This window comes from Saccopteryx leptura, chromosome 2 (genome assembly GCF_036850995.1).
Source record: "Saccopteryx leptura isolate mSacLep1 chromosome 2, mSacLep1_pri_phased_curated, whole genome shotgun sequence".
Classification (NCBI taxonomy): domain Eukaryota; kingdom Metazoa; phylum Chordata; class Mammalia; order Chiroptera; family Emballonuridae; genus Saccopteryx; species Saccopteryx leptura.
The window spans coordinates 5,037,101-5,059,224 of record NC_089504.1 but is presented as its reverse complement, the minus strand read 5'-3'; the positions used below and the strand labels follow the sequence as shown (position 1 = coordinate 5,059,224).

The 22,124-nt window shown below is 56.2% G+C and overlaps 1 protein-coding gene and 2 non-coding genes across 8 annotated transcripts in view; all 3 read left to right on the top strand.

The window, feature by feature from the left end:
• The window catches only part of PRRC2B (proline rich coiled-coil 2B), a 99,203-nt gene extending 78,681 nt beyond the window's left edge, over positions 1 to 20,522 (top strand). For 2 of the 6 annotated variants that reach the window (XM_066366869.1, XM_066366868.1), the window contains exons 17-32: positions 319 to 512; positions 1,070 to 1,215; positions 1,774 to 1,915; positions 4,071 to 4,153; positions 5,039 to 5,227; positions 5,376 to 5,573; positions 5,987 to 6,073; positions 6,796 to 6,900; positions 7,044 to 7,236; positions 8,039 to 8,136; positions 9,464 to 9,591; positions 10,111 to 10,351; positions 12,193 to 12,369; positions 12,875 to 12,966; positions 14,932 to 15,013; positions 16,228 to 20,522. In XM_066366869.1, the coding sequence (XP_066222966.1) occupies positions 319 to 512; positions 1,070 to 1,215; positions 1,774 to 1,915; positions 4,071 to 4,153; positions 5,039 to 5,227; positions 5,376 to 5,573; positions 5,987 to 6,073; positions 6,796 to 6,900; positions 7,044 to 7,236; positions 8,039 to 8,136; positions 9,464 to 9,591; positions 10,111 to 10,351; positions 12,193 to 12,369; positions 12,875 to 12,966; positions 14,932 to 15,013; positions 16,228 to 16,362 (2,290 nt within the window). In that variant the 3' untranslated portion in view covers positions 16,363 to 20,522. The remainder of the gene's footprint in view (positions 1 to 318; positions 513 to 1,069; positions 1,216 to 1,773; positions 1,916 to 4,070; positions 4,154 to 5,038; positions 5,228 to 5,375; positions 5,574 to 5,986; positions 6,074 to 6,795; positions 6,901 to 7,043; positions 7,237 to 8,038; positions 8,137 to 9,463; positions 9,592 to 10,110; positions 10,352 to 12,192; positions 12,370 to 12,874; positions 12,967 to 14,931; positions 15,014 to 16,227) is intronic. The other 4 variants (XM_066366871.1, XM_066366873.1, XM_066366870.1 and 1 more) reach the window with 3 other exon arrangements.
• LOC136396013 (small nucleolar RNA SNORD62) lies at positions 7,751 to 7,836 on the top strand. Its single transcript, XR_010749446.1, has one exon. It is a non-coding gene; the product is annotated as a small nucleolar RNA SNORD62 (small nucleolar RNA).
• On the top strand, positions 11,293 to 11,377 carry LOC136396014 (small nucleolar RNA SNORD62). The gene has a single exon (XR_010749447.1). It is a non-coding gene; the product is annotated as a small nucleolar RNA SNORD62 (small nucleolar RNA).
• Positions 20,523 to 22,124: the final 1,602 nt, after the last annotated feature.

Sequence of the window (22,124 nt, the reverse complement as noted above, 5' to 3'; positions counted from 1 at the left end):
TCATTTACTCAGCAGAAGAACGTCTGGCAACTGTTTGAAACCCCTCCTCGTTTGTGGAGCCCTGCTGAGTGGCTCCCGGTGGGCAGGCACAGGAGTCCTGAGCCCTGGGCAGGGGTCTGGCCAGAGCTGGGCCCAGCGGTGTGGCTGCGGCGGCCCTCCCCATGGCCTGCACACACACAGCCACCAGGGAGCAGCTTCCACAGAACAGGGCAGTGGGGGACGTGGGCGTGCTGGGTGCTGACGCAGTCTGTCTTCCCTTCCTCTTCTTCTCTAGCCTGTGGTCACAACCAAGCTAACAAGGTCCTCCTTCCTTCACAGGTCCCCGGAAGAGGCCATGCCAGGTGGTCTGGGCTGCGGCAGTGGGAGCGGCCACTACACCCTGGAGCGGGCCGCCCATGCCACTTCTGATGTCCCCGAAGCCTGTGAGAAGGTGGACAAGGAGGTGACATCGGCATCTCAGAGGGCGGGCGAGCAAGGAGAGACCATGAAACAGTTTGACCTGAACTATGGAAGTGAGTCTGCCGCCTCACATCTCTAGTGGGAGGAGAGCCAGGTGACGGGGCCCCACTCTGGGGGCTGCCGAGGCTCCCCTTTCCCGCACACTGTAGCCTCCTGCCGGCCCTGGGCTCCGTTCCAGGGCTGCTCTGGTGAGCAGAACAGATTCGACCCCGTCCTGGTGTTGCTCACAGCTTGCCGAACCCCCCAAATTGCCCTGTGGTGCCTAGTTTTAAAAGGGAGAAACTGGGGCTCAGAGACACTGAGTGGTTTGTCCAGAGTGACCTGGTGCTTAGGAGCAGGGCTGCGGCTTAAGTGTCTCTGTCTCCAAAGACTTTCCTGAGCCATAGTGTCCCTTGGGCCTCTTCAGGTTGAGTTAATGGTGTGTTGGGGGGGTGAGAAGCAGGATTCTGGAGAGCCTGCTGAGCACAGCGCAGCTCCTTGGAGGTAGTGGGCCAGGTACTGCCCACTCTGCTGAGCTGAGCCCGCCCTTAGATGTCCGGTGCCTGCAGGGCTGGGTGGTTCTGGCTTCTGGTGTTGGAACACTGTCCCACCTCATGAACTCTTGGTTCAGATTCCATCATTGAGAATTGCGGGCCCAGCCCCGGGGAGGAGACTGAGGTGGGTTCCATGGTGGGTGAAGGCTTCATCGAAGTCCTGACCAAGAAGCAGCGCCGCCTGCTGGAGGAAGAGAGGAGGAAGAAGGAGCAAGCTGTGCAGGTGAGGGCCCTCGGAGGAGGAGTGGGTAGAGGGCGGCGGGCGCTGCGGGCCGGAGCCAGGACAGGAGTTCCGGGGTCAGCCCAGGACGTCAGGCTGAGGGCAGGCGTGTTCCTTCTGCACTTTCCCCAGCGCCGCTCCTCTTGCGGCCCTGTGGCCGCTGCTGGCCTCACCCCTGTCCGCAGAGGGGGTTCTTGGCCAGCTGAAGCCGAGCAGAGCAGGGTGCAGACCTTCCTCAGCCGCTAGTTCCATTCTCCTTCAACTGTGCCCTGGCCTCAGAGGGGTGAGACTCGTCACCGTGGCCGTCTCGAGGGGTGGGGGGCCCTGCACACTTGTCCTGCCGTCGGGGTTCAGATCATAGTCCATGGGCTGTTGGCCCTTTCCGGGTGTGCTCTGGTTGGCGTGGAAGTTCACGCATGGTTAGGTCTTGAGAGGCGAGTGTTCCAGCACCTCTGGGGCCAGCGTTCCTGGTTTTGGTGTCCAGAGACTTTGCCTGGGAAAGGATGTCATTCTGCCTGCCTGGCGTCTAGGGTGGCCTGCGTCACTGTTTTTTGCCCTTAGGTGCCTGTCAAAGGTCGTGGTCTTTCCTCACGCATCCCTCCTCGGTTTGCAAAAAAGCAGAACAGCCTGTGTGTGGAGCAGGGCGACGTGAGTGTGCCAGGCAGCAGCCTGGGCACTGAGATCTGGGAGAGCGGCAGCCAAGGTGAGCATGGGGGTTTGGGCTCAGGCTTCTCGGGATAGCCTGCTTTTGGAGTCTCGAGCGCAGGTGGACCATACCTGTTTCTCGGTGTCCTTGCTGACTGGCACCATTAAATCTTGTTTATTACACTGTAGAAGAGCAGCAAGGGACTGCTAGGCAGGGAACCGAAGTTCGGAGCTCTGTGCTCTTTCCCAGCCTTGCTGGGGGGCTCTGTCAGCTCCCCTGAACGCTCTCCTAGGAGACCTGGGACTACAGTAAGGAGGACCTTGCTTTTTAGAAAATTTGTTTCCCGCCTGACCTGTGGTGGCGCAGTGGGTAAAGCGTCGACCTGGAATGCTGAGGTCGCCGGTTCAAAACCCTGGGCTTGCCTGGTCAAGGCACATATGGGAGTTGATGCTTCCAGCTCCTACCCCCTTCTCTCTCTCTGTCTCTCCCTCTCTCCTCTCTCTCTCTCTCTCCCTTTCCTCTCTAAAATGAATAAATAAAAAATAAAAATAAATAAAGAAAGAAAAATTTTAAAAATTAAAAAAAAAAGAAAAAAAATTTGTTTCCCTGAACTTTCTTAAAAATTGCATATTCAATGCTGTTCAATGCTGTTTTTCTGGTAACTTTTAAAATACAAAACCCTCTTTTATTTTTTAAATAGGACAAATATATATATATGTTTTTAAAGATTATTTATTTACACAGACAGAGAGAGAGTCAGTGAGAGGGATAGACAGGACAGACAGACAGGAACGGAGAGATGAGAAGCATCAATCATTACTTTTGCGTTGCGCATTGCGACACTTTAGTTGTTCATTGAATGCTTTCTCATATGTGCCTTGACCATGGGGCTACAGCAGACTGAGTAACCCCTTGCTCGAGCCAGCGACCTTGGGTCCAAGCTGGTGAGCTTTGTTCAAACCAGATGAGCCTGCACACAAGTTGGCAACCTCGGGTCTCGAACCCGGGTCCTCCGCATCCCAGTCCGACGCTCTATCCACTGCGCCACCGCCTGGTCAGGCGGACAAATATTTTTTTAAAGATTTTATTTATTCAGTTTTCAGAGAGGAGAGAGAGAGAGAGAGAGAGAGAAAGGGAAAGGGGAGGAGCAGGAAGCATCAACTCTCATATGTGCCTTGACCAGGCAAGCCCAGGGTATTGAACAGGCAACCTCAACGTCCCAGGTCGACGCTTTATGCCACTGCATCACCACAGGTCAGGCAAAACCCCTCTTAATTAAGCAGATTCTTGAATGCCCGCTTTGGCCGGGGCCCTGCAGGGTACAAAGATGTGTAACTGTAGGGCACATGGTGCCTCCCAGGGAGCTTATGATATCCTCCGTCTCCGGCTCATTGTTAAAGCCTGCAGCCCAGGCGCTCAGTGGAGTGACGGACACCCAGGATCCTGGGCCCTGGGCCTTGATGCTTGTAGTCTCACTGCATGGTCTGTCCTCGTGTTCCTGGTGAAACCTCGCTTCCAACGTGGTACAGCAGAACACTGCCAAGTACTCGGCCTCTACTGAAAGTGCGATCATCTTTTAATGAAATACTGATGTCAGATCATGTGGTCGCGTGTGTGAGTGATGGCTGTCACGTGTGTGTGTGCAGAGACACCTGCCCGCAGTCTGGGCAGAGCGGACGAGGTGCAGGAGGTGGCTGCGTCAGGCTCTCCCTCCGTGAGCGGCGTGCTCAGACCAGGGGTCCAGGACGGCTTCACAGGAGCCCTGGACCCTGAAATCTCACATGAAGTTTGTGTACATACAAGGGTCTGGCTTCTGTTGGAATCTGGGTGCTCTGTGAGCCACTGACGGGCTTGGACCCTGCGGAGACTGTCGCAGCTCCAGCTTATAGAAATAGTTGGTTTAAGTGAAGGGAAGCTTTGCCACAGGATCAGTGGTGACAGAATCCCAGCAGCAGTGAGTGCGAGGTGCTGGTATGTTTACTACACTGGCTTCTCGGGAAGTGATGAGAAAGGAAGCACGCTCGGTGACGTCTGTCTGGGGCTCTTGGGAAGGTGGGCAAGGCTCCCAGCAGCCCCTGCATGTCAGAGCTGTGCACTAGTGTGCCGTTGCGGGGCCGCGAGGGGACTTGGGTTTGTGTGAGCTGCACCTGGGCTTGTCCTTGTGGCCTGGGTGTTCCTCTCTGATGTCCTGACTGTCTTCTCCCTCGGTCAGCCCTCCCCGCTCAGACCTCAACCAGCGATTCCTGGAGTAAAGCCTCTACAGCCTTCAACGGCACCGAGCCTGGCCCTGCCGAGGTGAGTACGTGCTGCTCGGGTGCCCAGGGGAGCTCACCGTCCACGTTGGCTAGCGTGTCCTGGGCCTTATTCATCCCAGTAGCCCGCCTGGGCTTTCTCTCAGCCATTCAGCCATGAGTTGAGCCTGGACCAGAGGCCATTTTCATAGGCCCTGGCTTGTCGCTAGATTCAGTCTTTTTGTGTGTGTGACATGACAGAGTCAGAGAGAGGGGCAGACAGGGACAGATAGACGGAAAGGGAGAGAGATGAGAAGCATCAATTCTTTGTTGAGGTCTCTTAGTTGTTCATTGATTGCTTTCTCATATCTGCCCTGATTGGGGGGGGGGGGTACAGCAGAGCAAGTGACCCCTTACTCAAGCCAGAGACCTTTGGGCTCAAGCCAGCATTCATGGGGTCATGTCTTTGATCCCTGCGCTCAAGCTGGTGAGCCGCGTTCAAGCCAGCGACCTCAGGGTTTTGAACCTGGATCCTATGTGTCCCAGTCCGATGCTCTATCCACTGCACCACTGCCTGGGCAGGCCAGTCTTGGTTTCTATGTATGTGAGGGACCTGTGTGAGGATTACCAGAGAAACTCCCAGTGTAGGGTGAGTGATTGAGGTGCTCCCCTTCAAATTTGTGACAGCTTTTACTCAGTTTGGTTTGGGTCAGCAGGGAAATGAGTCGGGAAGTATATCAGTCCAGGGCCCGCTGCGGGTCGTGTGGCTACAGGGTTGGACAGGGTGTCCTGGCCGTGTGCCTTCAGTTGTCAGGTCAAGCCCCAGCTCAGGAAGAGACTGCCTAGGGCAAGCAGTCAGGGAGCTGTGTCTGCCGAGGTCAGTCTCTCTTCTTGGATGGCTGTGTTGGAGTCTGGGGGCCGGGCTCTAACCCATTTTGTGGCTGCACAGCAGGGTTTTAAGAGCAGCCAGGGAGACAGTGGCGTTGACCTGAGCGCCGAGTCTCGAGAGTCGTCCGCGACCTCCTCGCAGCGCAGCTCGCCATATGGCACTCTGAAGCCGGAGGAGATGAACGGGCCTGGCCTGGAGCCCAAGGCTGACAGCCACAAGGAGCAGGCTCAGAAGCAGCCTGAGCAAAAGGTAACCTCAAAGTCCCATTCTCAGGGCCAGAAGCCTGTACAGCTGGGGCTCGCTGTCTCCTGTCTCTGCCCTAATTCCTGGGCGCTTAGAAGCTACAGATCAGGGCCGTCTAGCCTGTGTGTCTCAGCTTCTCTGCTTTCCCATGAAGGACTCAGAACAAGGCTCGGGACAGAGCAAGGAGCACCGACCGGGACCCATCGGCAATGAGCGTTCTCTGAAAAACAGGAAGGGCTCGGAGGTGGCCGAGCGGCTGCCCGGGGCCGGCGTCCCACCTGTCAACGGGGTGGAGATTCATGTGGATTCTGTGCTCCCAGTGCCGCCCATCGAATTTGGAGTCAGCCCGAAAGTGAGGCTTTGATTCGTCTCTTTTTTTCCTTTTTTCACCCTTGGAGAGGAGGGAGGGGCTCAGACAGGACCCGCTCCTGGAAAGAGCAGGGACAGGGGAGCAGGGAGAGGGGGCTGTGGTCGGGAGGGGTAGTGCGCTGCCGCCCAGACTTCCTGCTGACACCGCCGGGTTCTCAGCTGCGGGGGCCAGCGGTCTGCGCTGTCTCTGTCGGGCCGGCCAGCGGGCCGGAGCAGGGGGAGGGCGGCGGGATGGCCCCTTCCTGTGTTCCGCTGGGAAACACTTGGCCATGTTGCTCACATGCTGCGTGCTGCTTAGTGGGTTTTCTGAGCCACTGCGACTGTGGATCACATGAATGTGTGTCTCTGCCGAAAGGCGAGCTAGGATGACCTCAGGGGACTCTGGTCCTTTTTCAGGACTCCGATTTCAGCCTGCCTACAGGTTCTGCCTCCGGTCCCGCAGGGAATCCGGTTGTGAAGCTTCAGGACGCGTTGGCCAGTAACGTAAGTGTGTGCTCCGCCTCCGGCTCTCCTCCTTGCGCAGGCGGGTCTGGGGGGGGAGCTGGAGCTGGAAAGCCAAACCCACACTTGGCCTGGGATCAGGAGGTCTGGGTCGGGGTCAGGGCACAGTTTGTAGCTAGTCACATGGCTTCAGACTAGCTGCTCAAAGGTTCCACACCCCAGCTTTGTGCCCTTAGAACGAGATAACATGTTTCCTAAGGTCCAGTGTTTTGGGCATTCTTCACTGCTGTAGTCTCCCAAGTTCTATGGTCACATACGCTGGAGAATGCTGGGCTCACCACACTTCTTTTCTCTGAGAGTCTCGGGGCCCTGTAACCTGCTGATGAGGCACTGCATCTGCAGGAGGGGGCCTAGCAGCTGCATTTCTGATCATTTGTCACCAGGGACCTCTTTCTCAATGTCTTGGGGCTGAGGCAGGACCCAGACATCTCGGGGCTGCGTGCTGGCAGCAGATAGGTTTTCCGTTCCCTGCCTGTGGGAGGGCTCTGGAGGGCGAGGGTGGGGGCGGCTCTCCCGGGACTCCTGTGCGAACCGGAACTGTGAAGGCAGCGCTTTGGAAGAAACAGACTGTGGTCTTGACTGCTGGCAGCTTCGTGGTGGTGGTCTTACGGGCACACAGCCAGCTCTGAAGGAGCCTTTTGACGTGTCGTCTCGCGTCCCTGGGCCTGTGTGTCCCATGGTTTTCTCTCCCTCTCCCTCTCCAGGCTGGGTTAACACAGAGCATTCCCATCCTCCGGCGTGACCATCACATCCAGAGAGCCATCGGCCTCTCTCAGATGTCGTTCCCCACTGCGGACCTCACTCTGAAGGTAGCGCCAGTCCTGAGCTGGGCGAGGCCCCGCAGGGCCTCAGCGTGCACGGAGGCAGGCACGGGCTCCCCACCCACCCTGCCTGCCCTCGAGGCTGCCGCCTCACTAGTCATGTCCTCCCTTTCCTGCCCTTGCTTCCAAAGATGGAGTCTGCGCGCAAGGCCTGGGAAAACTCGCCCAGTCTGCCAGAGCAGAGCTCTCCAGGGGGCGCCGGCTCAGGCCTCCAGGCCCCGTCCTCCGTGGGAGCCTCCAGTGGGGTCAACTACAGCTCCTTCGGCGGAGTGTCCATGCCGCCCATGCCTGTGGCCTCTGTGGCACCTTCTGCTTCTCTTCCAGGTACCTCAGCCCGGGCCTTCTCCATTCACTTCGATAGAAACGGGGGTGCCCGCCCTGAGCACCAGTGCTGTCTTGACTTAGTAGTCTGTCCAGGTGGAGTTTCTTTCCGAGTGGGTGATCTTAGCTTCCCTCGTGCTGCAGATAACGCACTTCCTGTCTCCTTGCCTCCACTTCCCTGCTCTGGGAAGCAGGCCCCGGGCCGGGCCAGGCACTCCCTCCCGGAGAGAGGAGCGAGCAGAGGCTGACTCTGAGTTGGGCCTGGCTCGTGCGGGGGCAGGGTCACTGTGAGCAGCTCATCTCTAAGCCTCGTCCCTGCTTTGTAAAATAAGTTGGGGGTCAGGATGGCATTCATGAGTTTCCATGCCAGTGAGAGGAGGTCGTACCTGGGCGGTGCTTTGAATCAGTGGAGCCCTCACTCACTGGCAGCCATGACTCTTCTCCCTGTCACCAGCCTGGTCATTGTGTTGGTGCCCAAAGGGAGAGGGTGGGGACTTGTAGTTCCCAGCTGCCAGAGTCTCAGTGATGCAGTTCCAATAGATCCTTCTGATCCTCCACTGTGGACTCAATAACAGGGAGATGAAGAGGAAAGTGACTGAGAGACCAAGGCAGCCGTCCGTCATAGTGAAGCCCTTCCTGAGTGTGGCCGGTGGGCAGGTGGTTCAGTGGGGCAGGTGGGCTGGAGCGCCTTCTCCTCGTGGGCCAGAGCAGGGGGACTGAGCGGGCCCTATGCCCTCTCTCGGGAGAGTGTCCACACAACACACAGCATGGTCCCTAAAGAGGCCTCCTTGGATTCTGTCTCCAGGCAACCACTTGCCACCTCTCTACCTGGACGGCCACGTGTTTGCAAGTCAGCCCCGGCTGCTTCCTCAGACGATACCTCAGCAGCAGAGTTACCAACAGGTGATGGCAGCGAGCCGGTGTCCTGGTGGGGGTGGGGGGGCGGTGTCTCTCCTCTCCATCATCTCTCTTGCTCTGTACCCCTCCCACACAATGCCAGCACGTGGCCTCGCGGCAGCCTGTAACTGTCTGTGGAACAAGTAAACGAGAGACAGGGAGGAGCGGAGCTCAGCGCTCCGGACCCTGCTTAGCTTTCCTTTCTCCGAGTTGTTCCCCTGTGCCCCAGCTGGGGGATTAGCTGAAATGGAATTCTCTTTGGTGATCAGGTATCCTTCTGATGAAGAGAAGAAAGGCCTAGCCTCCCAGGCACGGATGCGTTAGAAAGAGGTAGTTTTAGAAACAAGCAGGTGTTTGTTTTTGTGCAGGATTGGCAAATTTTAAAGTATATATATTTTTTCCTTTTTTGTATTTTTCCGAAGCTGGAAACGGGGAGAGACAGTCAGACAGACTCCCGCATGCGCCCGACCGGGATCCACCCGGTACGCCCACCAGGGGCGACGCTCTGCCCACCAGGGGGCGATGCTCCGCCCCTCCGGGGCATCGCTCCGCCGAGACCAGAGCCACTCCAGCGCCCGGGGCAGAGGCCAAGGAGCCATCCCCAGCGCCCGGGCCATCCTTTGCTCCAACGGAGCCTCGGCTGCGGGAGGGGAAGAGAGAGACAGAGAGGAAGGAGGGGGGGTGGAGAAGCAAATGGGCGCCTCTCCAATGTGCCCTGGCCGGGAATCGAACCCGGGTCCCCCGCACGCCAGGCCGACGCTCCACCGCTGAGCCAAGCAGCCAGGGCTGGATTGGCAAATTTTGTGTGCTACAAGGGGATGATTTTTGAAAGTCCCCTGAAGCTGGTTCAGGGCCTTCCGCATGGCCCTGCGCCTAGACCTGTGTGCCTGCACAGACAGGACCATGAGCTCTTGGGCAGAGACGCTGCTCCAAGTGCAGGTTTGGGACAGAGGGCAGCGGACTTGGCCTATCCCGACCTCTTTTTAAAACGTGTTCTTAAACATCACGTTATTTAGTTTTGTAAGATTTTGGTCTTAGCATAACTGGGTTATGCTGCGTGTGTCCTTTATGTGACTGCCCATTCACCATTCCATCCTGGTCCGCCTGTGACGTGTAGCTAGGACTGGTTCTTGCTGCTGTACAGGATCCCGTGGAGCGGTGGTTTCCACCCACCGGTCTAGAGCTGGTGGGTGGAAAAGCTGCCCTAGAGCAAACAAAGCACAGGAAGGATGTGCTTGAAGTTGCATTTTTGGCAGTGGTCCGGCTGCCATGCAGAGAGGGGCCAGGGAGCTGGGAGGGCACCACAGTGACCTGCACCCCCCCCCCCCCCCAGGCTGCCGCTGCCCAGCAGATCCCGATTTCCCTGCACACGTCTCTGCAGGCCCCGGCCCAGCTGGGACTGAGGGGCGGGCTCCCTGTCTCCCAGTCACAGGAGATCTTCAGCTCCTTGCAGCCCTTCAGGTGAGGTGGGGACTGAGGGGCTGGCCGCTCCGGCCGGAGCTCTTCCCGCTGTTTGGCGTTGCTCGGCTTCTCTGCGTTGGGGTGGCGTGTGGGGCTGCTTATGGTCACTGTCACTAGTCCCTGTGCTGCAGGAGAGGATGTGGAACTGAGCGGGCTGTGGTGGCCTGTTTTCCTTCCCCAGTCACCCAGCTCCCTTTCTGCCCCACCCACTCCCTCCTTCCATGGCCTTCGGCTGCTCTTCCTGTGTCTGGTGTCCACTGCTTTTGGCATCACATAGGTTTTCCTGTGTCTTGTACGTGTTTGACCCAGTGATCCTCAAACTGTGGCCTTTAGTGCAGCAGCATTGGCACCATCTAGGTGGTTGTCACAGATGCAGGTTCACCCTCAGACCTTCGGAGACAGAAACCCTAGGGGTGGGGCCCACCGAGTGTTTTCACAAGCCCTGTAGGCTCTCTGTAGGCTCTGGTTTCAGCTCCACTGGTGTGCGCACATGCCTGACCGACTCTCTGGCCTCTACAGATCTCAGGTGTACATGCACCCCAGCCTGTCACCGCCCAGCACCATGATCCTCTCTGGGGGCACAGCCTTGAAGCCTCCATACTCGGCGTTCCCTGGCATGCAGCCCTTGGAGATGGTGAAGCCCCAGTCCGGCTCGCCCTACCAGCCCCTGAGCGGAAACCAAGCGTTGGTCTACGAGAGCCAGCTCAGCCAGGCTGCCAGTCTGGGCGCCTCCCAGATGTTGGACTCCCAGCTCCCGCAGGTCAGGAGTTCAGTCGTTCCCCCTAAATGAGTGTCCTCGTGGCTGCTTCTCCCTTTACCTGCCTCTGGGTGTGTGCTGACTTATGTGCTGTCTGTAACCACTGGGACTGGTCCTTGGGTCACGAGAACCAGGGTCCAATGCTCAGCCTCGTCTGAGTAGTCCCACCACGTCTGTGTCCCCAAAGCCCGGCTTCCCCTGAGCATGCTTCTCCTGGAGATGGGGTGAGTATCCTTCATGTACTGGTTGATGGGCCCCAGCTCTCCCAGATTATGTCTTGAGTTAGACTTGTCTTCTGGACCTGAACTCAAACCCGGGGGTGGCCCACATCTCTGCTCTGATACCTCGTGGCCTCTCACACTGGGGCAAACGTCATGTCCACGATGTGCTTTTCTTCCTGCCCCTCAGGTTATCCAGTCCACATCGCCCTTGGGGCCAGTAGGTCCTTTCCCTCACACCCTCTGCTCCTGCAGCGGGTCCTGTCGGCTCTGCATTCGAAAAGTATTCCGAGTCCAGCCATTCCTTGTCTCTGCACCCAGCTCCCTGTCTGGGCTGATTGCAGGAGCTCTTGCCCATCTCTCTGCTCCTGCCTGTTCGTGTGCCTGATGCTATTCTCAGCACAGGAGCCAGGGCCCCTTTAAAACACATCTGGGGCCTGACCTGTGGTGGCGCAGTGGATAAAGCGTCAACCTGGAAATGCTGAGGTCACTGGTTCGAAACCCTGGGCTTGCCTGGTCAAGGCACATATGGGAGTTGATGCTTCCTGCTCCTCCCCCCTTCTCTCTCTCTCTCTTCTTTCTAAAATGAATAAAAAAAAACAAAAAAACAAAAAAAAAAACACATCTGGTCACACACATCCTGAGCTGGTGGCATCTTCCTGTGCATCCCGCACTCTGTTGTACACAAGGTGGAGCGTGGGGCCTGGAGGCTCTGACTGCCACGTGTCTCAGTGATGTGATCCCAATAGATCCTTCGGACCCTCCACTGTGGACTCAACAGAGGGAGATGAAGAGGACAGTGGCTGAGAGACAAAGTGTGGCTCACCTCTGTCCCTTGTCCCAGAGTCTCGAGGCCCATCCCTTCCTTTCACCCGCCGTCGTCTGGATGTTAGAAGCGGTCACTTTGGCCTTGCAGTCACCCCATTCTTCTGTCATAAAATGCTTCAAATCATCCAGGAGGCTCCAGTTTGGTTCCAAGAATCCTAACACTCAGAACACGGTTGAGTCTTGTCCTCGGTGACCTTTGGAGGCAAAGCAGTAGTGGGTTTGGCCTCTCTGTGCTGTTCAAAGGGTGCAGAGGTGCCCTTCCTGTACCCCTGTCTTTCTCTGGGACCCACGTGAACGTCACTTCCTAAGAGCCTCCCGGACCTTCCCTACCCCTTCCCCCACCCGCACCGGGGTTTGCTGACATCCCTGTGCTCTGGGACCCGTGGCTGTGTCCACCAGGTCCCTGCACTGATGGCGTGTTCCAGGCCTGGCAGTGTCCCGGTGCTTCCCCAGCACAGTGTGCGTTCAGTGAGCCTCAGTTGGGTGGCAGCAAGAAGGGCTGGGGGCACACATGGCCCACAGCCGCCTGCCGCCAGCCTCGTCCTGTGGTTGCCTCCACACTACCCCCTCTGTTTCAGCCACAGACCTGCCCCTGCAGTCGATGGCAAATGTAGGGTGATCTCTGCTTGGCTCTGTTTATTATCTAGACTCTGTACTGCTGCACGAAGGCCTCATTCTAACTCTTGAAATAAGAGTCTGAAGTCCCATGTGTGGTCCCTCTTGTGTGTATGTGTAAGCTGGTTTGTGGACTTCTCCCAAACCTCCAGTCTCCCTCCTGACTGTCCCTCTTGTGTGCAGCTGACGATGCCCCTGCCTGGCTCCCAGCTGACGATGCCTCGGTACGGCTCCGGCCAGCAGCCCCTGATCCTGCCGCAGTCCATCCAGCTGCCACAGGGGCAGAGCCTCTCGGTCGGAGCTCCCCGAAGAATTCTTCCGCCCGGGTCCCAGCCTTCAGTCCTCAACACCAGCAGAGAGGTGAGTGTGACTCCAGCCTGCTGTGACTCTGGGGAAGGTCCTTGTCGCACCGACCCTTTCAAGGCAGTTGGGCACCACTGTTGTGGCAGACGATGCCAGAGGTCTGGGGTGCAGCCTCCGGGCCATGCAGGAGCCGCCGGTCTGTGTGGAAGCTGGCAGCAGGGGTGAGCTCAGGGTGTGGGGTGCAGGCCCCAGAGCTCCAGGTGGAAGACAGTGCGGCTGTGCCCCCAGGCCCCACACTCCTCACTCGCCCCCAGAGTTCTGCTGTGGACGGCCTCTCTCTGGGGTAGAGAGGTCATGGTCATAACCTGGCAGTGCTCCGTGGTGGTGTGCGGGCCACTCTCCCCACACTTCCAGGAGCAAGCCCTCAACCCTGGATTCCTTTAGAAGATGCCTCTATCCAGAAATTCTCCTGGGCTCCCATTGGCTCTGCTCAGAGTGGTTCAGTAGGGCCGGGCCGTCTCAGGGCCACCAAAGAGCAGCTTTTCCTTCCTGGTCTCTTTAGTCCTCTCAGATGGAGATGAAGGGCTTCCACTTTGCCGACAGTAAACAGAATGTTCCTCCAGGAGGCTCCGTGCCATCCCCGCAGACCTACAGGTAAGGGCGTGCCCTGGGGCAGGCGGCAGAGCCGCTCTGGAGCCGGGGGTCTAGGAGACTCTGAGGGCCCAGGAGGGCGGCACCGGGCACTGAGTGGGTTCCCTTCATGAGCTCGTGTGTCACCATGGCGGCTCAGTGCTGGGACACACTTGCGCTGTAGTTTTAGCCACGAGATGATCAGGAATTGGGCTTTGTTTTTAATGATCGTCAGATGCTCTGGATTGGGAGAGCTTGCTAGAAGGTAGAGAAGGAGCGGCTAATGATTCCAGTGTTGGCACTGACCCCACAGCTCTCTCACCAGCTTTTACAGGAAGGCACAGCCCTGGAAGGGAGGACGGTGTCCTTCCCAGCGCTTGTTACTGCTGGGCTGCAGGGCCCTGCCTTGCACAGGACGACCTGTGTTTGTCTCCGCCTCCAGTACGGTCCTAGGCCCCTTAGCTGGGTTCAGAGATGGCTTGGTATGAATTCTTTGGCTGAATTACTTACACTATTGAGAAGTCAGAGAGGCTCTGGTTCTGCTGACTTTTTTTACCCGAAGGAAGTGTGTGTAGGGTTAGTAAGGCAGCACGATCTGGCTCTGAGCCCGGTGATTGGTCCAGTCGACTCCTGTTACATCTGGGAGATGCCTGGAAATCCCTCCCGTGTGTGAGTCAGACAGACCTGCGTGGCTGGCAGTGCCCTGTGAGAGGTCAACAGCGGGGCTTCCGCACCCGCAGCCCTGAACAGCTGAGGAGCACTCATACAGGTCAGACCAGCATCTGGGCACGTCATTCTGGCCGGGGCCACTGTCCCGCTGCTCTCGAGTGTCGAGACCGAGGCGGGCTGTCCCTTAGTTCCATCCTTCCAGCTGCATTTCCAGAGAAACGGGTTTTTGTGAATTTCCCCCATTTCATCATCTTTTCTGTTCTCATTTTCACTCTTTGGCTTTACTTATTTTTGTTTGTTAGTTTACTTTGTTTTCTGGTCAGATTTTTTCATGTAGGCCAAAACGACAGAACGGTGAGAAAAGCGTGCACGGGCAGCACACAGAGCAGTGCGTGGGTTTGGAAGAAGGAAGGGAACCGCGAGTATGAATGGGGCTGTTGTCTCCCTGCAGTCACTGGACAGTCCAGCGGCCTCTGACTACAGACCTTTCCTCGGGCAGCTCCCGAAAACGCACACTCACCTAACCCGAGTCGCCTGTGTCTACTTAGTGTAGAAATGGCAGTTGCTTTAATCAAGGGAGACAGTTTAGAAAGTACAATCCTTAACTAGTAGCCTTTGTTTTTTTGGTGTTCTCATTGGGGTTGGGGATATTAGGGAAGTTTTTCCCACTTTTCCTGGAAACAGGGCTTCCGAGGCATGCCCTGTGCAAGGGTTCCCTGGTCAGCTACTGGCGTGTGCCGGGGCTCGAGACAGCCCTGTCCCGTCCTGTCCTGAGTCCTGGTGAACTCTGCATACAGCACTTCTCACGCGCTAGACCATGAGATCTTTTTTTTCACACGGCACCTAAAGAACTTCCCCGGGACTAGCTGTCCGGTCATTGGAGCACATTCAGAGAGAGATGTTCTACCTGCAGTGTAGTCCTTTTGCTGTCTCCTGCTCACCCCCTCAAGAAAAGAGAAGACTAGAAAAATACTTGGCATAATTCTCGTATCAGAGTTAGAGACTTATCTGGTCATACAGTCACGTTGGTCCAGACCCGCCAAGCCTTGAGAGGTGGTTAGTGTCTGTCCATCCCATCCATGTGACCAGTGTCTGCCCGTAGGGGTTCCTTGGCCTCTGCCCGCTGGGTGCGTCTCCGTGAGCTGTACTGGAGGTGCAAGAGCCGGCGTGGCCACCGCTGTCTCACCTCTGCACTCTGGCCGTCTGAGCCGTTTCCCTCTGCCGGGAGGTCTGCGAGCCCCAGCCAGGCCGCTGCGCCGGGCTTGACTCCGTTTCTGTGGTGACGTGTGTGTTCTCACCCCCTGCCTTTGGTTTTTTCAGGCCTAGCTCTGCTAGCCCCAGTGGGAAGCCCTCTGGATCAGCAGTTAACATGGGCTCTGTGCAGGGACACTACGTTCACCAGGTAGAAGATGGCTTTCCAGACCCGCCAGCCCTGGACGCTTAGGCCCACCTCCAAGCGCCAAAAGAGAAGGGACTGTCCACCCCATGTGCGTGCTCTTATAAGAGAGACGTGCCCTAGCGCTTAGAGCATGGCGCCAGGAGCCGGAGTCCCTCCTGGCGACGGCACTGCTCCTCTTGACGGGCGTCTGGATCCTTCCTTGTCCTGCAGAGAAGGGAGGATGCGGAGCCCTCGGAGGAGGTGACGCCAGAAGGTGGACTCTCCCCTCTAGCGATTCGGGCTGTGAAGGCGCTGGGACGGGGTTAGGGCTGTGGGCCGGCTCTAGCAGCCGGCGTGTGCGTGTGCGTGCGCGTGTGCGTGCGCGTGCTAGCTCTAGTAAGTGCTGTGTCTCGTCTTGTCTTGGCCGGGAGGGACTACGACAGAATGATGTCTTCCTGTTTTATAATTGCGGGATTTCTCAGTGTCTCTGCTGTCAGGCACTGTCCTCTTCACTGCTACTCTAAAACGTGACGGGAGCCAGAGCTCGGACGTGTCGGGCATGGGTTTTTAATAAAGCAGCGTTCCTGGCCGGTGGAGGTGGAGGACTGGCCGCTCATTTCACTCCTCCTGCCCTGGGTCCCTGGAGGGCCGCTCTTTGAATTGCTTGGATTGAGCTTCTAAAGCTTTCTTCCAGAGTTCACACCATGGTGTGGAGGCAGAATCAAGGCTGGTCACTCTGACACACTGCCCAGATTAATGGGACCCTGATTGGGAATCTCGAGGTCAGATTCGGTCTGGGGCAAAGGTTCCCACAAAGTGCGAGTCAGGGTGGGATCCATGTCTGCCCAGAGGCCCCGCCACTCAGTAGATAGTTGGGTCTGCGCAGGGGCTTTGTTACCTGTGAGCATGGGGTGCACTGATTTGAAAAGGTTCTTCCAGTCGGCCTTCGATGTGCGACCCCTGCAGAGGCCCACGGGCATTGTAGAGTGCTCCCTGCTGGGCCAGCCGCTTCCTGCCTCTCCGAATCACTGCACTCAGCGCCGTGGGTGGGGACAGAGCAGCACCCCCGTGTCCTTCCTGGGAGAGTTACTTCTAAGTCTGTCCTCCATCAAAGGAAGGACTCCGTAGGATACCTTTTCTCTGTGACTCGGGAGCAGGAAGTGGGTGGCGGGAAATATGTATCCAGACAGTTGTTGCTGTTGAGGGTAATTTCTTTGTCTCCATTCATCTGTCCAAAGGCAAAACCCAGAGTGGATGAAAAACCCAGCCTGGGAGCCATGAAACTGCAGGAGGCCCCCTCGGCCACTTCCCAGATGAAACGAACCGGAGCGATCAAGCCTCGGGCAGTGAAAGTGGAGGAGAGCAAGGCCTGAAGGAGCTCACCGCATCCCTGAGGACAGTGCTGCCACACGGCCTGGCACAGCCCGATGCCAGGAGTCCCGGCTGCACCGCCGCCCAACCGCCTGGCCCGGACAGAGGGATGTTCCTTCTCTTCTCCACTCCTGGAAGCTCTGACGTCCATCCATCCAGCTTGCACTGTGGATACCTGGCGTTGACCTGCTTGCTTTAATAGGAAACAAACAGCAAATGACCCCTTCCTCGTCTCCTTTCCTCTGGCTGCTCAGCCCCGTGCAGTGCAGAGCAGAGCAGAGCAGAGCAGCCCTGGGGCTGCTCCTCCCGGAGGCTCCCCTCCTGTCCCCACCACTGTCCCCAGCAGGGTGGTGTGGCCGCAGGGCGTCGTAGTTTCAAGCAGCTAAGGTTTTCACAGATGAGAAAGGAAAACAAAACAAAAGCTATGTCTGTGTAGCTAAACTTTTTTATGTTCTTTGCCAGCCTCTCCCTGAGCCCCCATGTTCCAGTAGTTTCCTTAACCTCCCCTGTTAAATTTTATATGTCATTGCAATAGCTTCAGAGACGGCTTATGTGCGCCTCCTGCTCCCTCAGCTGGTTAACCTTGGAGGGCATTTGCAAGGGAAGTGAGGTTACATAACGCCCTGTCTTGAGCACGCTGCTGTCCAGCCGTGTACTTTGGAAGCATGGGTCTGGCCCAGCCTGGTGACCACCGGGGGGAGCTTACGGGCAGCCCAGTGAGGTTGATGATGTTTTTAGCGTAAGAACTAGAATTTTTATCCTGGACTCTTCTAAAGTCAGTGGACATGCTGACTGCTGGCCTTTGGGGTGAACCACGGCGATGCAGTCACTGGTCTCTGGTTTGGCCAGGATGGGTGAGCAGACAGCAGGCCCCCGAGGGCCTCCCTGCTCTTGGGGCCCTGGAACCCACAACGGCTGCCGTTCACACGCTCCCTTCCTGGAAGCCTGCCATAGTGCGCCCTCCTCCTTTCTTGTTCCTGAGCCCACCTCTTTCTAGGGTGGGTCCTCCTGTCCCTCTGCCTGCCACAGCTCATGACCAGAGAACAGGAGGCTCCTCCCTCCCGAGACAGCGTGTGCTGGGGCCTGTAGCAGCCCCTGTGATCTGGAAGGTTCCAGGGGGCTCCCATTCCCCATTTCTTGCTCCCAGCAGCAGACCCAGGTAGTTGGGACACAGAGGCCTGAGCTGAGCAGTAGGTGTCAGCCTTTCCAGCCGGCCGGGGCAGGGTCCAAGGGGCAGTTGTGTCGCAGGGCTGACCTGTTCCAAAACAGCTGGGCAACCTCCTAAGTCTGCAGCGTCACCTCTAGCAGAATGTCCACGTGCGTCATTTTACACTGAGTCTTCGTGGTTTTTAAGAATTAGAATCATCCCAAATTCTGTCATTCCAAGGAAAGGGGAGGGGACATTCAAGTTTTGCACATGACCTTCCGAGGAACTAATCAGCCACCTTCCGAGGAGCTAATCAGCTGTTACTGAGAGGGAGGGGTTGCCCCTGCCGCTGGTCCCAGGAAATGGCTCGAAGCTCCTGTGGTCGTGGGTGGGGCTGTCCGCCCTCAGCGTCAGCACAGGTGACTGGCTGTCGTCTCTAAGCTCTGTCCAGTGTTGGGCGCAGGGCAAGGCGCTGTAGGAACTGCGGGAGCGACCCGGTGTTGCAGGTTGCCCCTGTAAGGATGTGGGACAGCCTCCTGGCTGGGTTCCTGGGTCGTGTCCTGGGCGTCACCTGCAGAGGGCCAGTCTTCTGGGAGGATGCTTTTAACTGTTCAATCTGTAGTTTTCAGCACCCTCCTTGCCTCCACCTTCAGACCTTTTCTTTTTACTAATTTCTCCTTTTATTCTTTATCCCTGAATCTTGACTTCCAAGTACCTTTTCGAAGGCTGCCCACTTGACAACGTTGCCCACACTCACCTGCCCCATTTGCTCATCTGCTCTGCCCTGCTTCCCCGTGAACGCGCTGCTGACTGCCCTGCGCGGGGCTGCCCTGCCTGCAGCTCTGCTCCCACCGGCCTCCACCCCCCAGCGCCCCCTGCAGGAGCCACACACGCACTGCTGCCCGTGCACTCTGAAACCCGCCAGACCCTTGCCTGGTTCCGGTGCACGTCTGTCTAAAGGAAAAGCAGTTTGCTCGTTTTGAAATTCAACAGAACAGTCCCGGATGCTGTTACAGACTCAAGATGCACCATTCGGGTGGTCCTGCCATCAGCGTGACAATGCTTCTGTTTGAGGAAAAGTAAAACAAAGGGGTCACCTGTTCTCCAGCCCTTTTCTCTGCTCCTGTATTTCTACCCTCCCCCCAATAAAAACAGAACACTAGAATTTATTTATATGTATTGATGTTGTAGGTCTAGGTGAAGAAAAAGTAAATGTTTCACTGCTCTATTTATATATAATGTCTGAATTATTCTGTGCAGGAAAGGCCAGGAAATTGCATGTGAAGTTCAGTGCTTTCACCACCTCCGTGTGCCCACGCTGCGGTCTCGTCTCACTGAGACATGGATTTTTCGATTGGACTCGGGGCAGAGGGTAGGCCTTACGCCTGCCGGACCCCAGTCCCTTCCTTGGTCTGATTAAATGCAGTTTTTAGTGCAGAGACATTTTAAGGTGCAATCTCTCTTTTCTTTCATGTGGTTTTAGAGCCAAGCTCCAGGTAGTAGGACTTTGGGTCTTACTTTGGTTTTAAACCCCTCTCTTCAGAGTGCAAATCCACGCAGAGGCCTCTGCCTGAACCTCTTGCGGCCCTTGGTGGGAGCAGGTGAAAACCTGAACTTGCCTTTTCTGCTGCTGAGATGGCGGTGGTGTCAGAGCCCTCGTGCACCTTTGCCTGCTAAAGTCACCCTCCCTTCTGATGCTGGCAGCTTTGCCCTGGCCATCGATGGTGCAGCCCACTGCTTGGCAATGGGGGGCCCTAATGTAGTGTCTGACTGGCGTCACCCACTCAGTGTAGTGAAATCCCGGAGTGTGGGGTCGTGTGTCCAAGAGGCGCCATCCACCCATTGAAGATTTCTCAGCCAGCTGTATTTGGTCTGGTTTTCTTTATAGCTTTCCCCTTTTATCCACATTATTGTTTGCAAACTTGGAATTTATGCACTTCTGGCTCTAAAGGATGACTGTTACACATTCAAAAAAAATCGGGTTGTCCAACTCCAGAGCTGTGGTCATTCAGCTACTTGCAGGGATATTGAGGTATCTTGGTGTCGGTTCTCTCCAGCCATGCCTTCACCCTCCTGTCTTCTGGCTCCGCCTTCTGGGTGGTTTATGAGGTTTGTGACTGATGCTCAGAGCCCAGGAGGCTGAGGGTGTGCACAGCCATGTTCAGAACTGGCCCACTGTGTGGCAAACTGGTACATCGGTTCCCCTCCGCCAAGGAAACGGCATGTGGCCTCATCTCTACTTGCCCCTTTACAGCTGCAGAGCAAGCCTGGACACAAAAGTGTTTGTGCTTTGTTGTGTTGTATGAAGAACGGGAAATGAAGACTTCGGAAAGCCAGCCCTTTCTGTTTGAAATGACATCACCCAGGACAGGAATGGCAATGGCTCGATGTGGGGTCAGACATCTGTCCTCCAGCCATGCTCTCTACCCAGACCACCAGCGTGTATTTGGCTAGTGATCTTCCAGGCACATCCAAGCTGTTCACTGATTCTCTGCCGGGTTGGTAAGCCTCCAAGATGGTAACGGCATCCCCAGGGCCCGGTCTTCAGCACGTTACAAAGCCTCCAAGTGGACATTTCTATGAAGGCTCTGTGTGGACAATTTTTCTTCCATTGTTGAAAGGGGATACTGTACTGTAAGCTTTTGGCCTCATGCCTTGCATAGTAAAAAAAGGGTTTGGGGGTTTTTTTTTGGTTGTTCTTGAAAGGGTTGTTTTTGTTTTGTTTTTATTTTGGCCTTTCCTCTCTTTGTCTTTTCATGTAGACCAGATATTTGAAAGGGCAGACGATGGCTCAAGGTGTAATGTGCAGCTTGTTTATGCGTTATTTTTGGGAAGCTTTTACCTTGGATGGGAAATGGAATCACGGACTCACCAGGCCATGGTGGCACACTCACCCTTCACCCTCCCCTCCGGTTCAGTACCTATTGTTTCTCCTTTCAAATATGTGATTGTACTAACTCTTTCCATATGAAAGAAATCTCCTTATTTAAATAAAAAAAAAATTTAAAAAAAAAACAATCCCTGAAGCTGAACATGCTTTCTCAGGCTGTGTTCCTTGGTTCTTTTGTTTTGCTCCTAGAGTTGACGTGTTAATCAGGAGTGACTTGGCTGCAATGCCTTAAAGCTGTACAGGGGAGAAGTGATACTGAAACTTGTGGGTGAGGTGCCTCTTCCAAAGAGGTCAGCGTTAGTGCTCACCCTCTGCCCCAGGATGGCAGTGGGTGTGCGTGGCACCTGCCTGCCCTCGGCCCGGGGAAGATGGGTGTGTCAGGTAAGCATCTGCTTTGTCCTGTTGACACAGGACAAAGAGGCTGGATCTAGCGTCCCTTTTCTCTTGCTGGAAGTAGGAGAGGACTGGGCTGCACTCGGGTAGGAGTGAGGAAGGACCGAGAACATGGAACACAGAAGGCTCAAGAGCCTGGGTTTGTGTTCAGGCGAGTTCTCAGTTCTGCTATCTACTAGCAGTGTGACAATTTCCTTAACTGTAAAAAGATTGTAACAGGACCAACCTCACGGGGTGGTGTGGATTCAAAGAGGGCATGGGCAGCACTGAGCCACAGTGCTTGGCACCAGGTAAGGATGTAGGCAACTTAAATTGTCCCCAAGTTAAGTTTATACTTTCCACAAAGGAATGCTGCTCCTAGGCTGGTTCCTTCTGAGCCTCTTGACTAAAGAAACGGACCTGGGCATGGGTATCTCACCCCCAAGGCACACCCATCCCCTGGGTCCACTGCCTCATGGGACAGAGGTTCCCAGAAGTTCCGGAAGAGTCTGAGGGAGGCCGACAGCCTGGGCCCAGGGGCCCTCCTGCCACAGCGGGTGAGTCGCGGGTGTCACCTAATGTTCCGGTGACCAACATGTAAAAACCATCTTCGCAAACACTCTAGTTCCAGTTAGTAAGTCTCCAGTGGTCCTTCTGTCCCTATTAATGTGCATATAGATGAGGGGGTCAGGAAGGGGTGTTCCTGGGAGCCAATGTCTCATCCAGCCGGTCCAGCAAGGACCCGGGAGCGCATTCCCAGACCGGAGAGCGGCTACGGCCTCTGTGCCATTTTTAAAGACACACGAGTGCCTGACCTGTGGTGGCGCAGTGGGATAAAGCATCGACCTGGAACACTGAGGTCACCTGTTCGATACCCTGGGCTTGCCTGGCACATATGGGAGTTGATGCTTCCTGCTTCCCCTTTCTCCCTTTCTCCCTTTCTCTCTCTCTCTCTCTCTCTCCCTCTCTCTCTCCCCTCTCTGAAAATTGAATAAAATCTTTTAAAAAAATAAAAGACACACGTGTGGCTCTGACAGAGCGCCCTCCCCGCCGAGGTTGAGGTTTGGTCCGGGGCCAGGTTGCTGTAGCGAAGCCACACACATTCTCCACATTAAAGTTCAAGTTTAAAGGAGTCTTATTCAAAGCCGGCAGAGACCTAAGTCAGTCAAACCATGTGGCCCCGAACACAGTTGGGGGCCTGCTTTTAAAGACAAAATCACATACTGGTTGGGGTAGGGGAGGGGAGCTCAGCGAGGACTGAGAGAAACGCGAGTTCGTTTGCGGCGCCGGGGAGAGTCGGAGCGGCAGGCGCGCGCGCGCGGCCTGCGAGCCGGGGCCGGAGCCGGGCCGGGCAG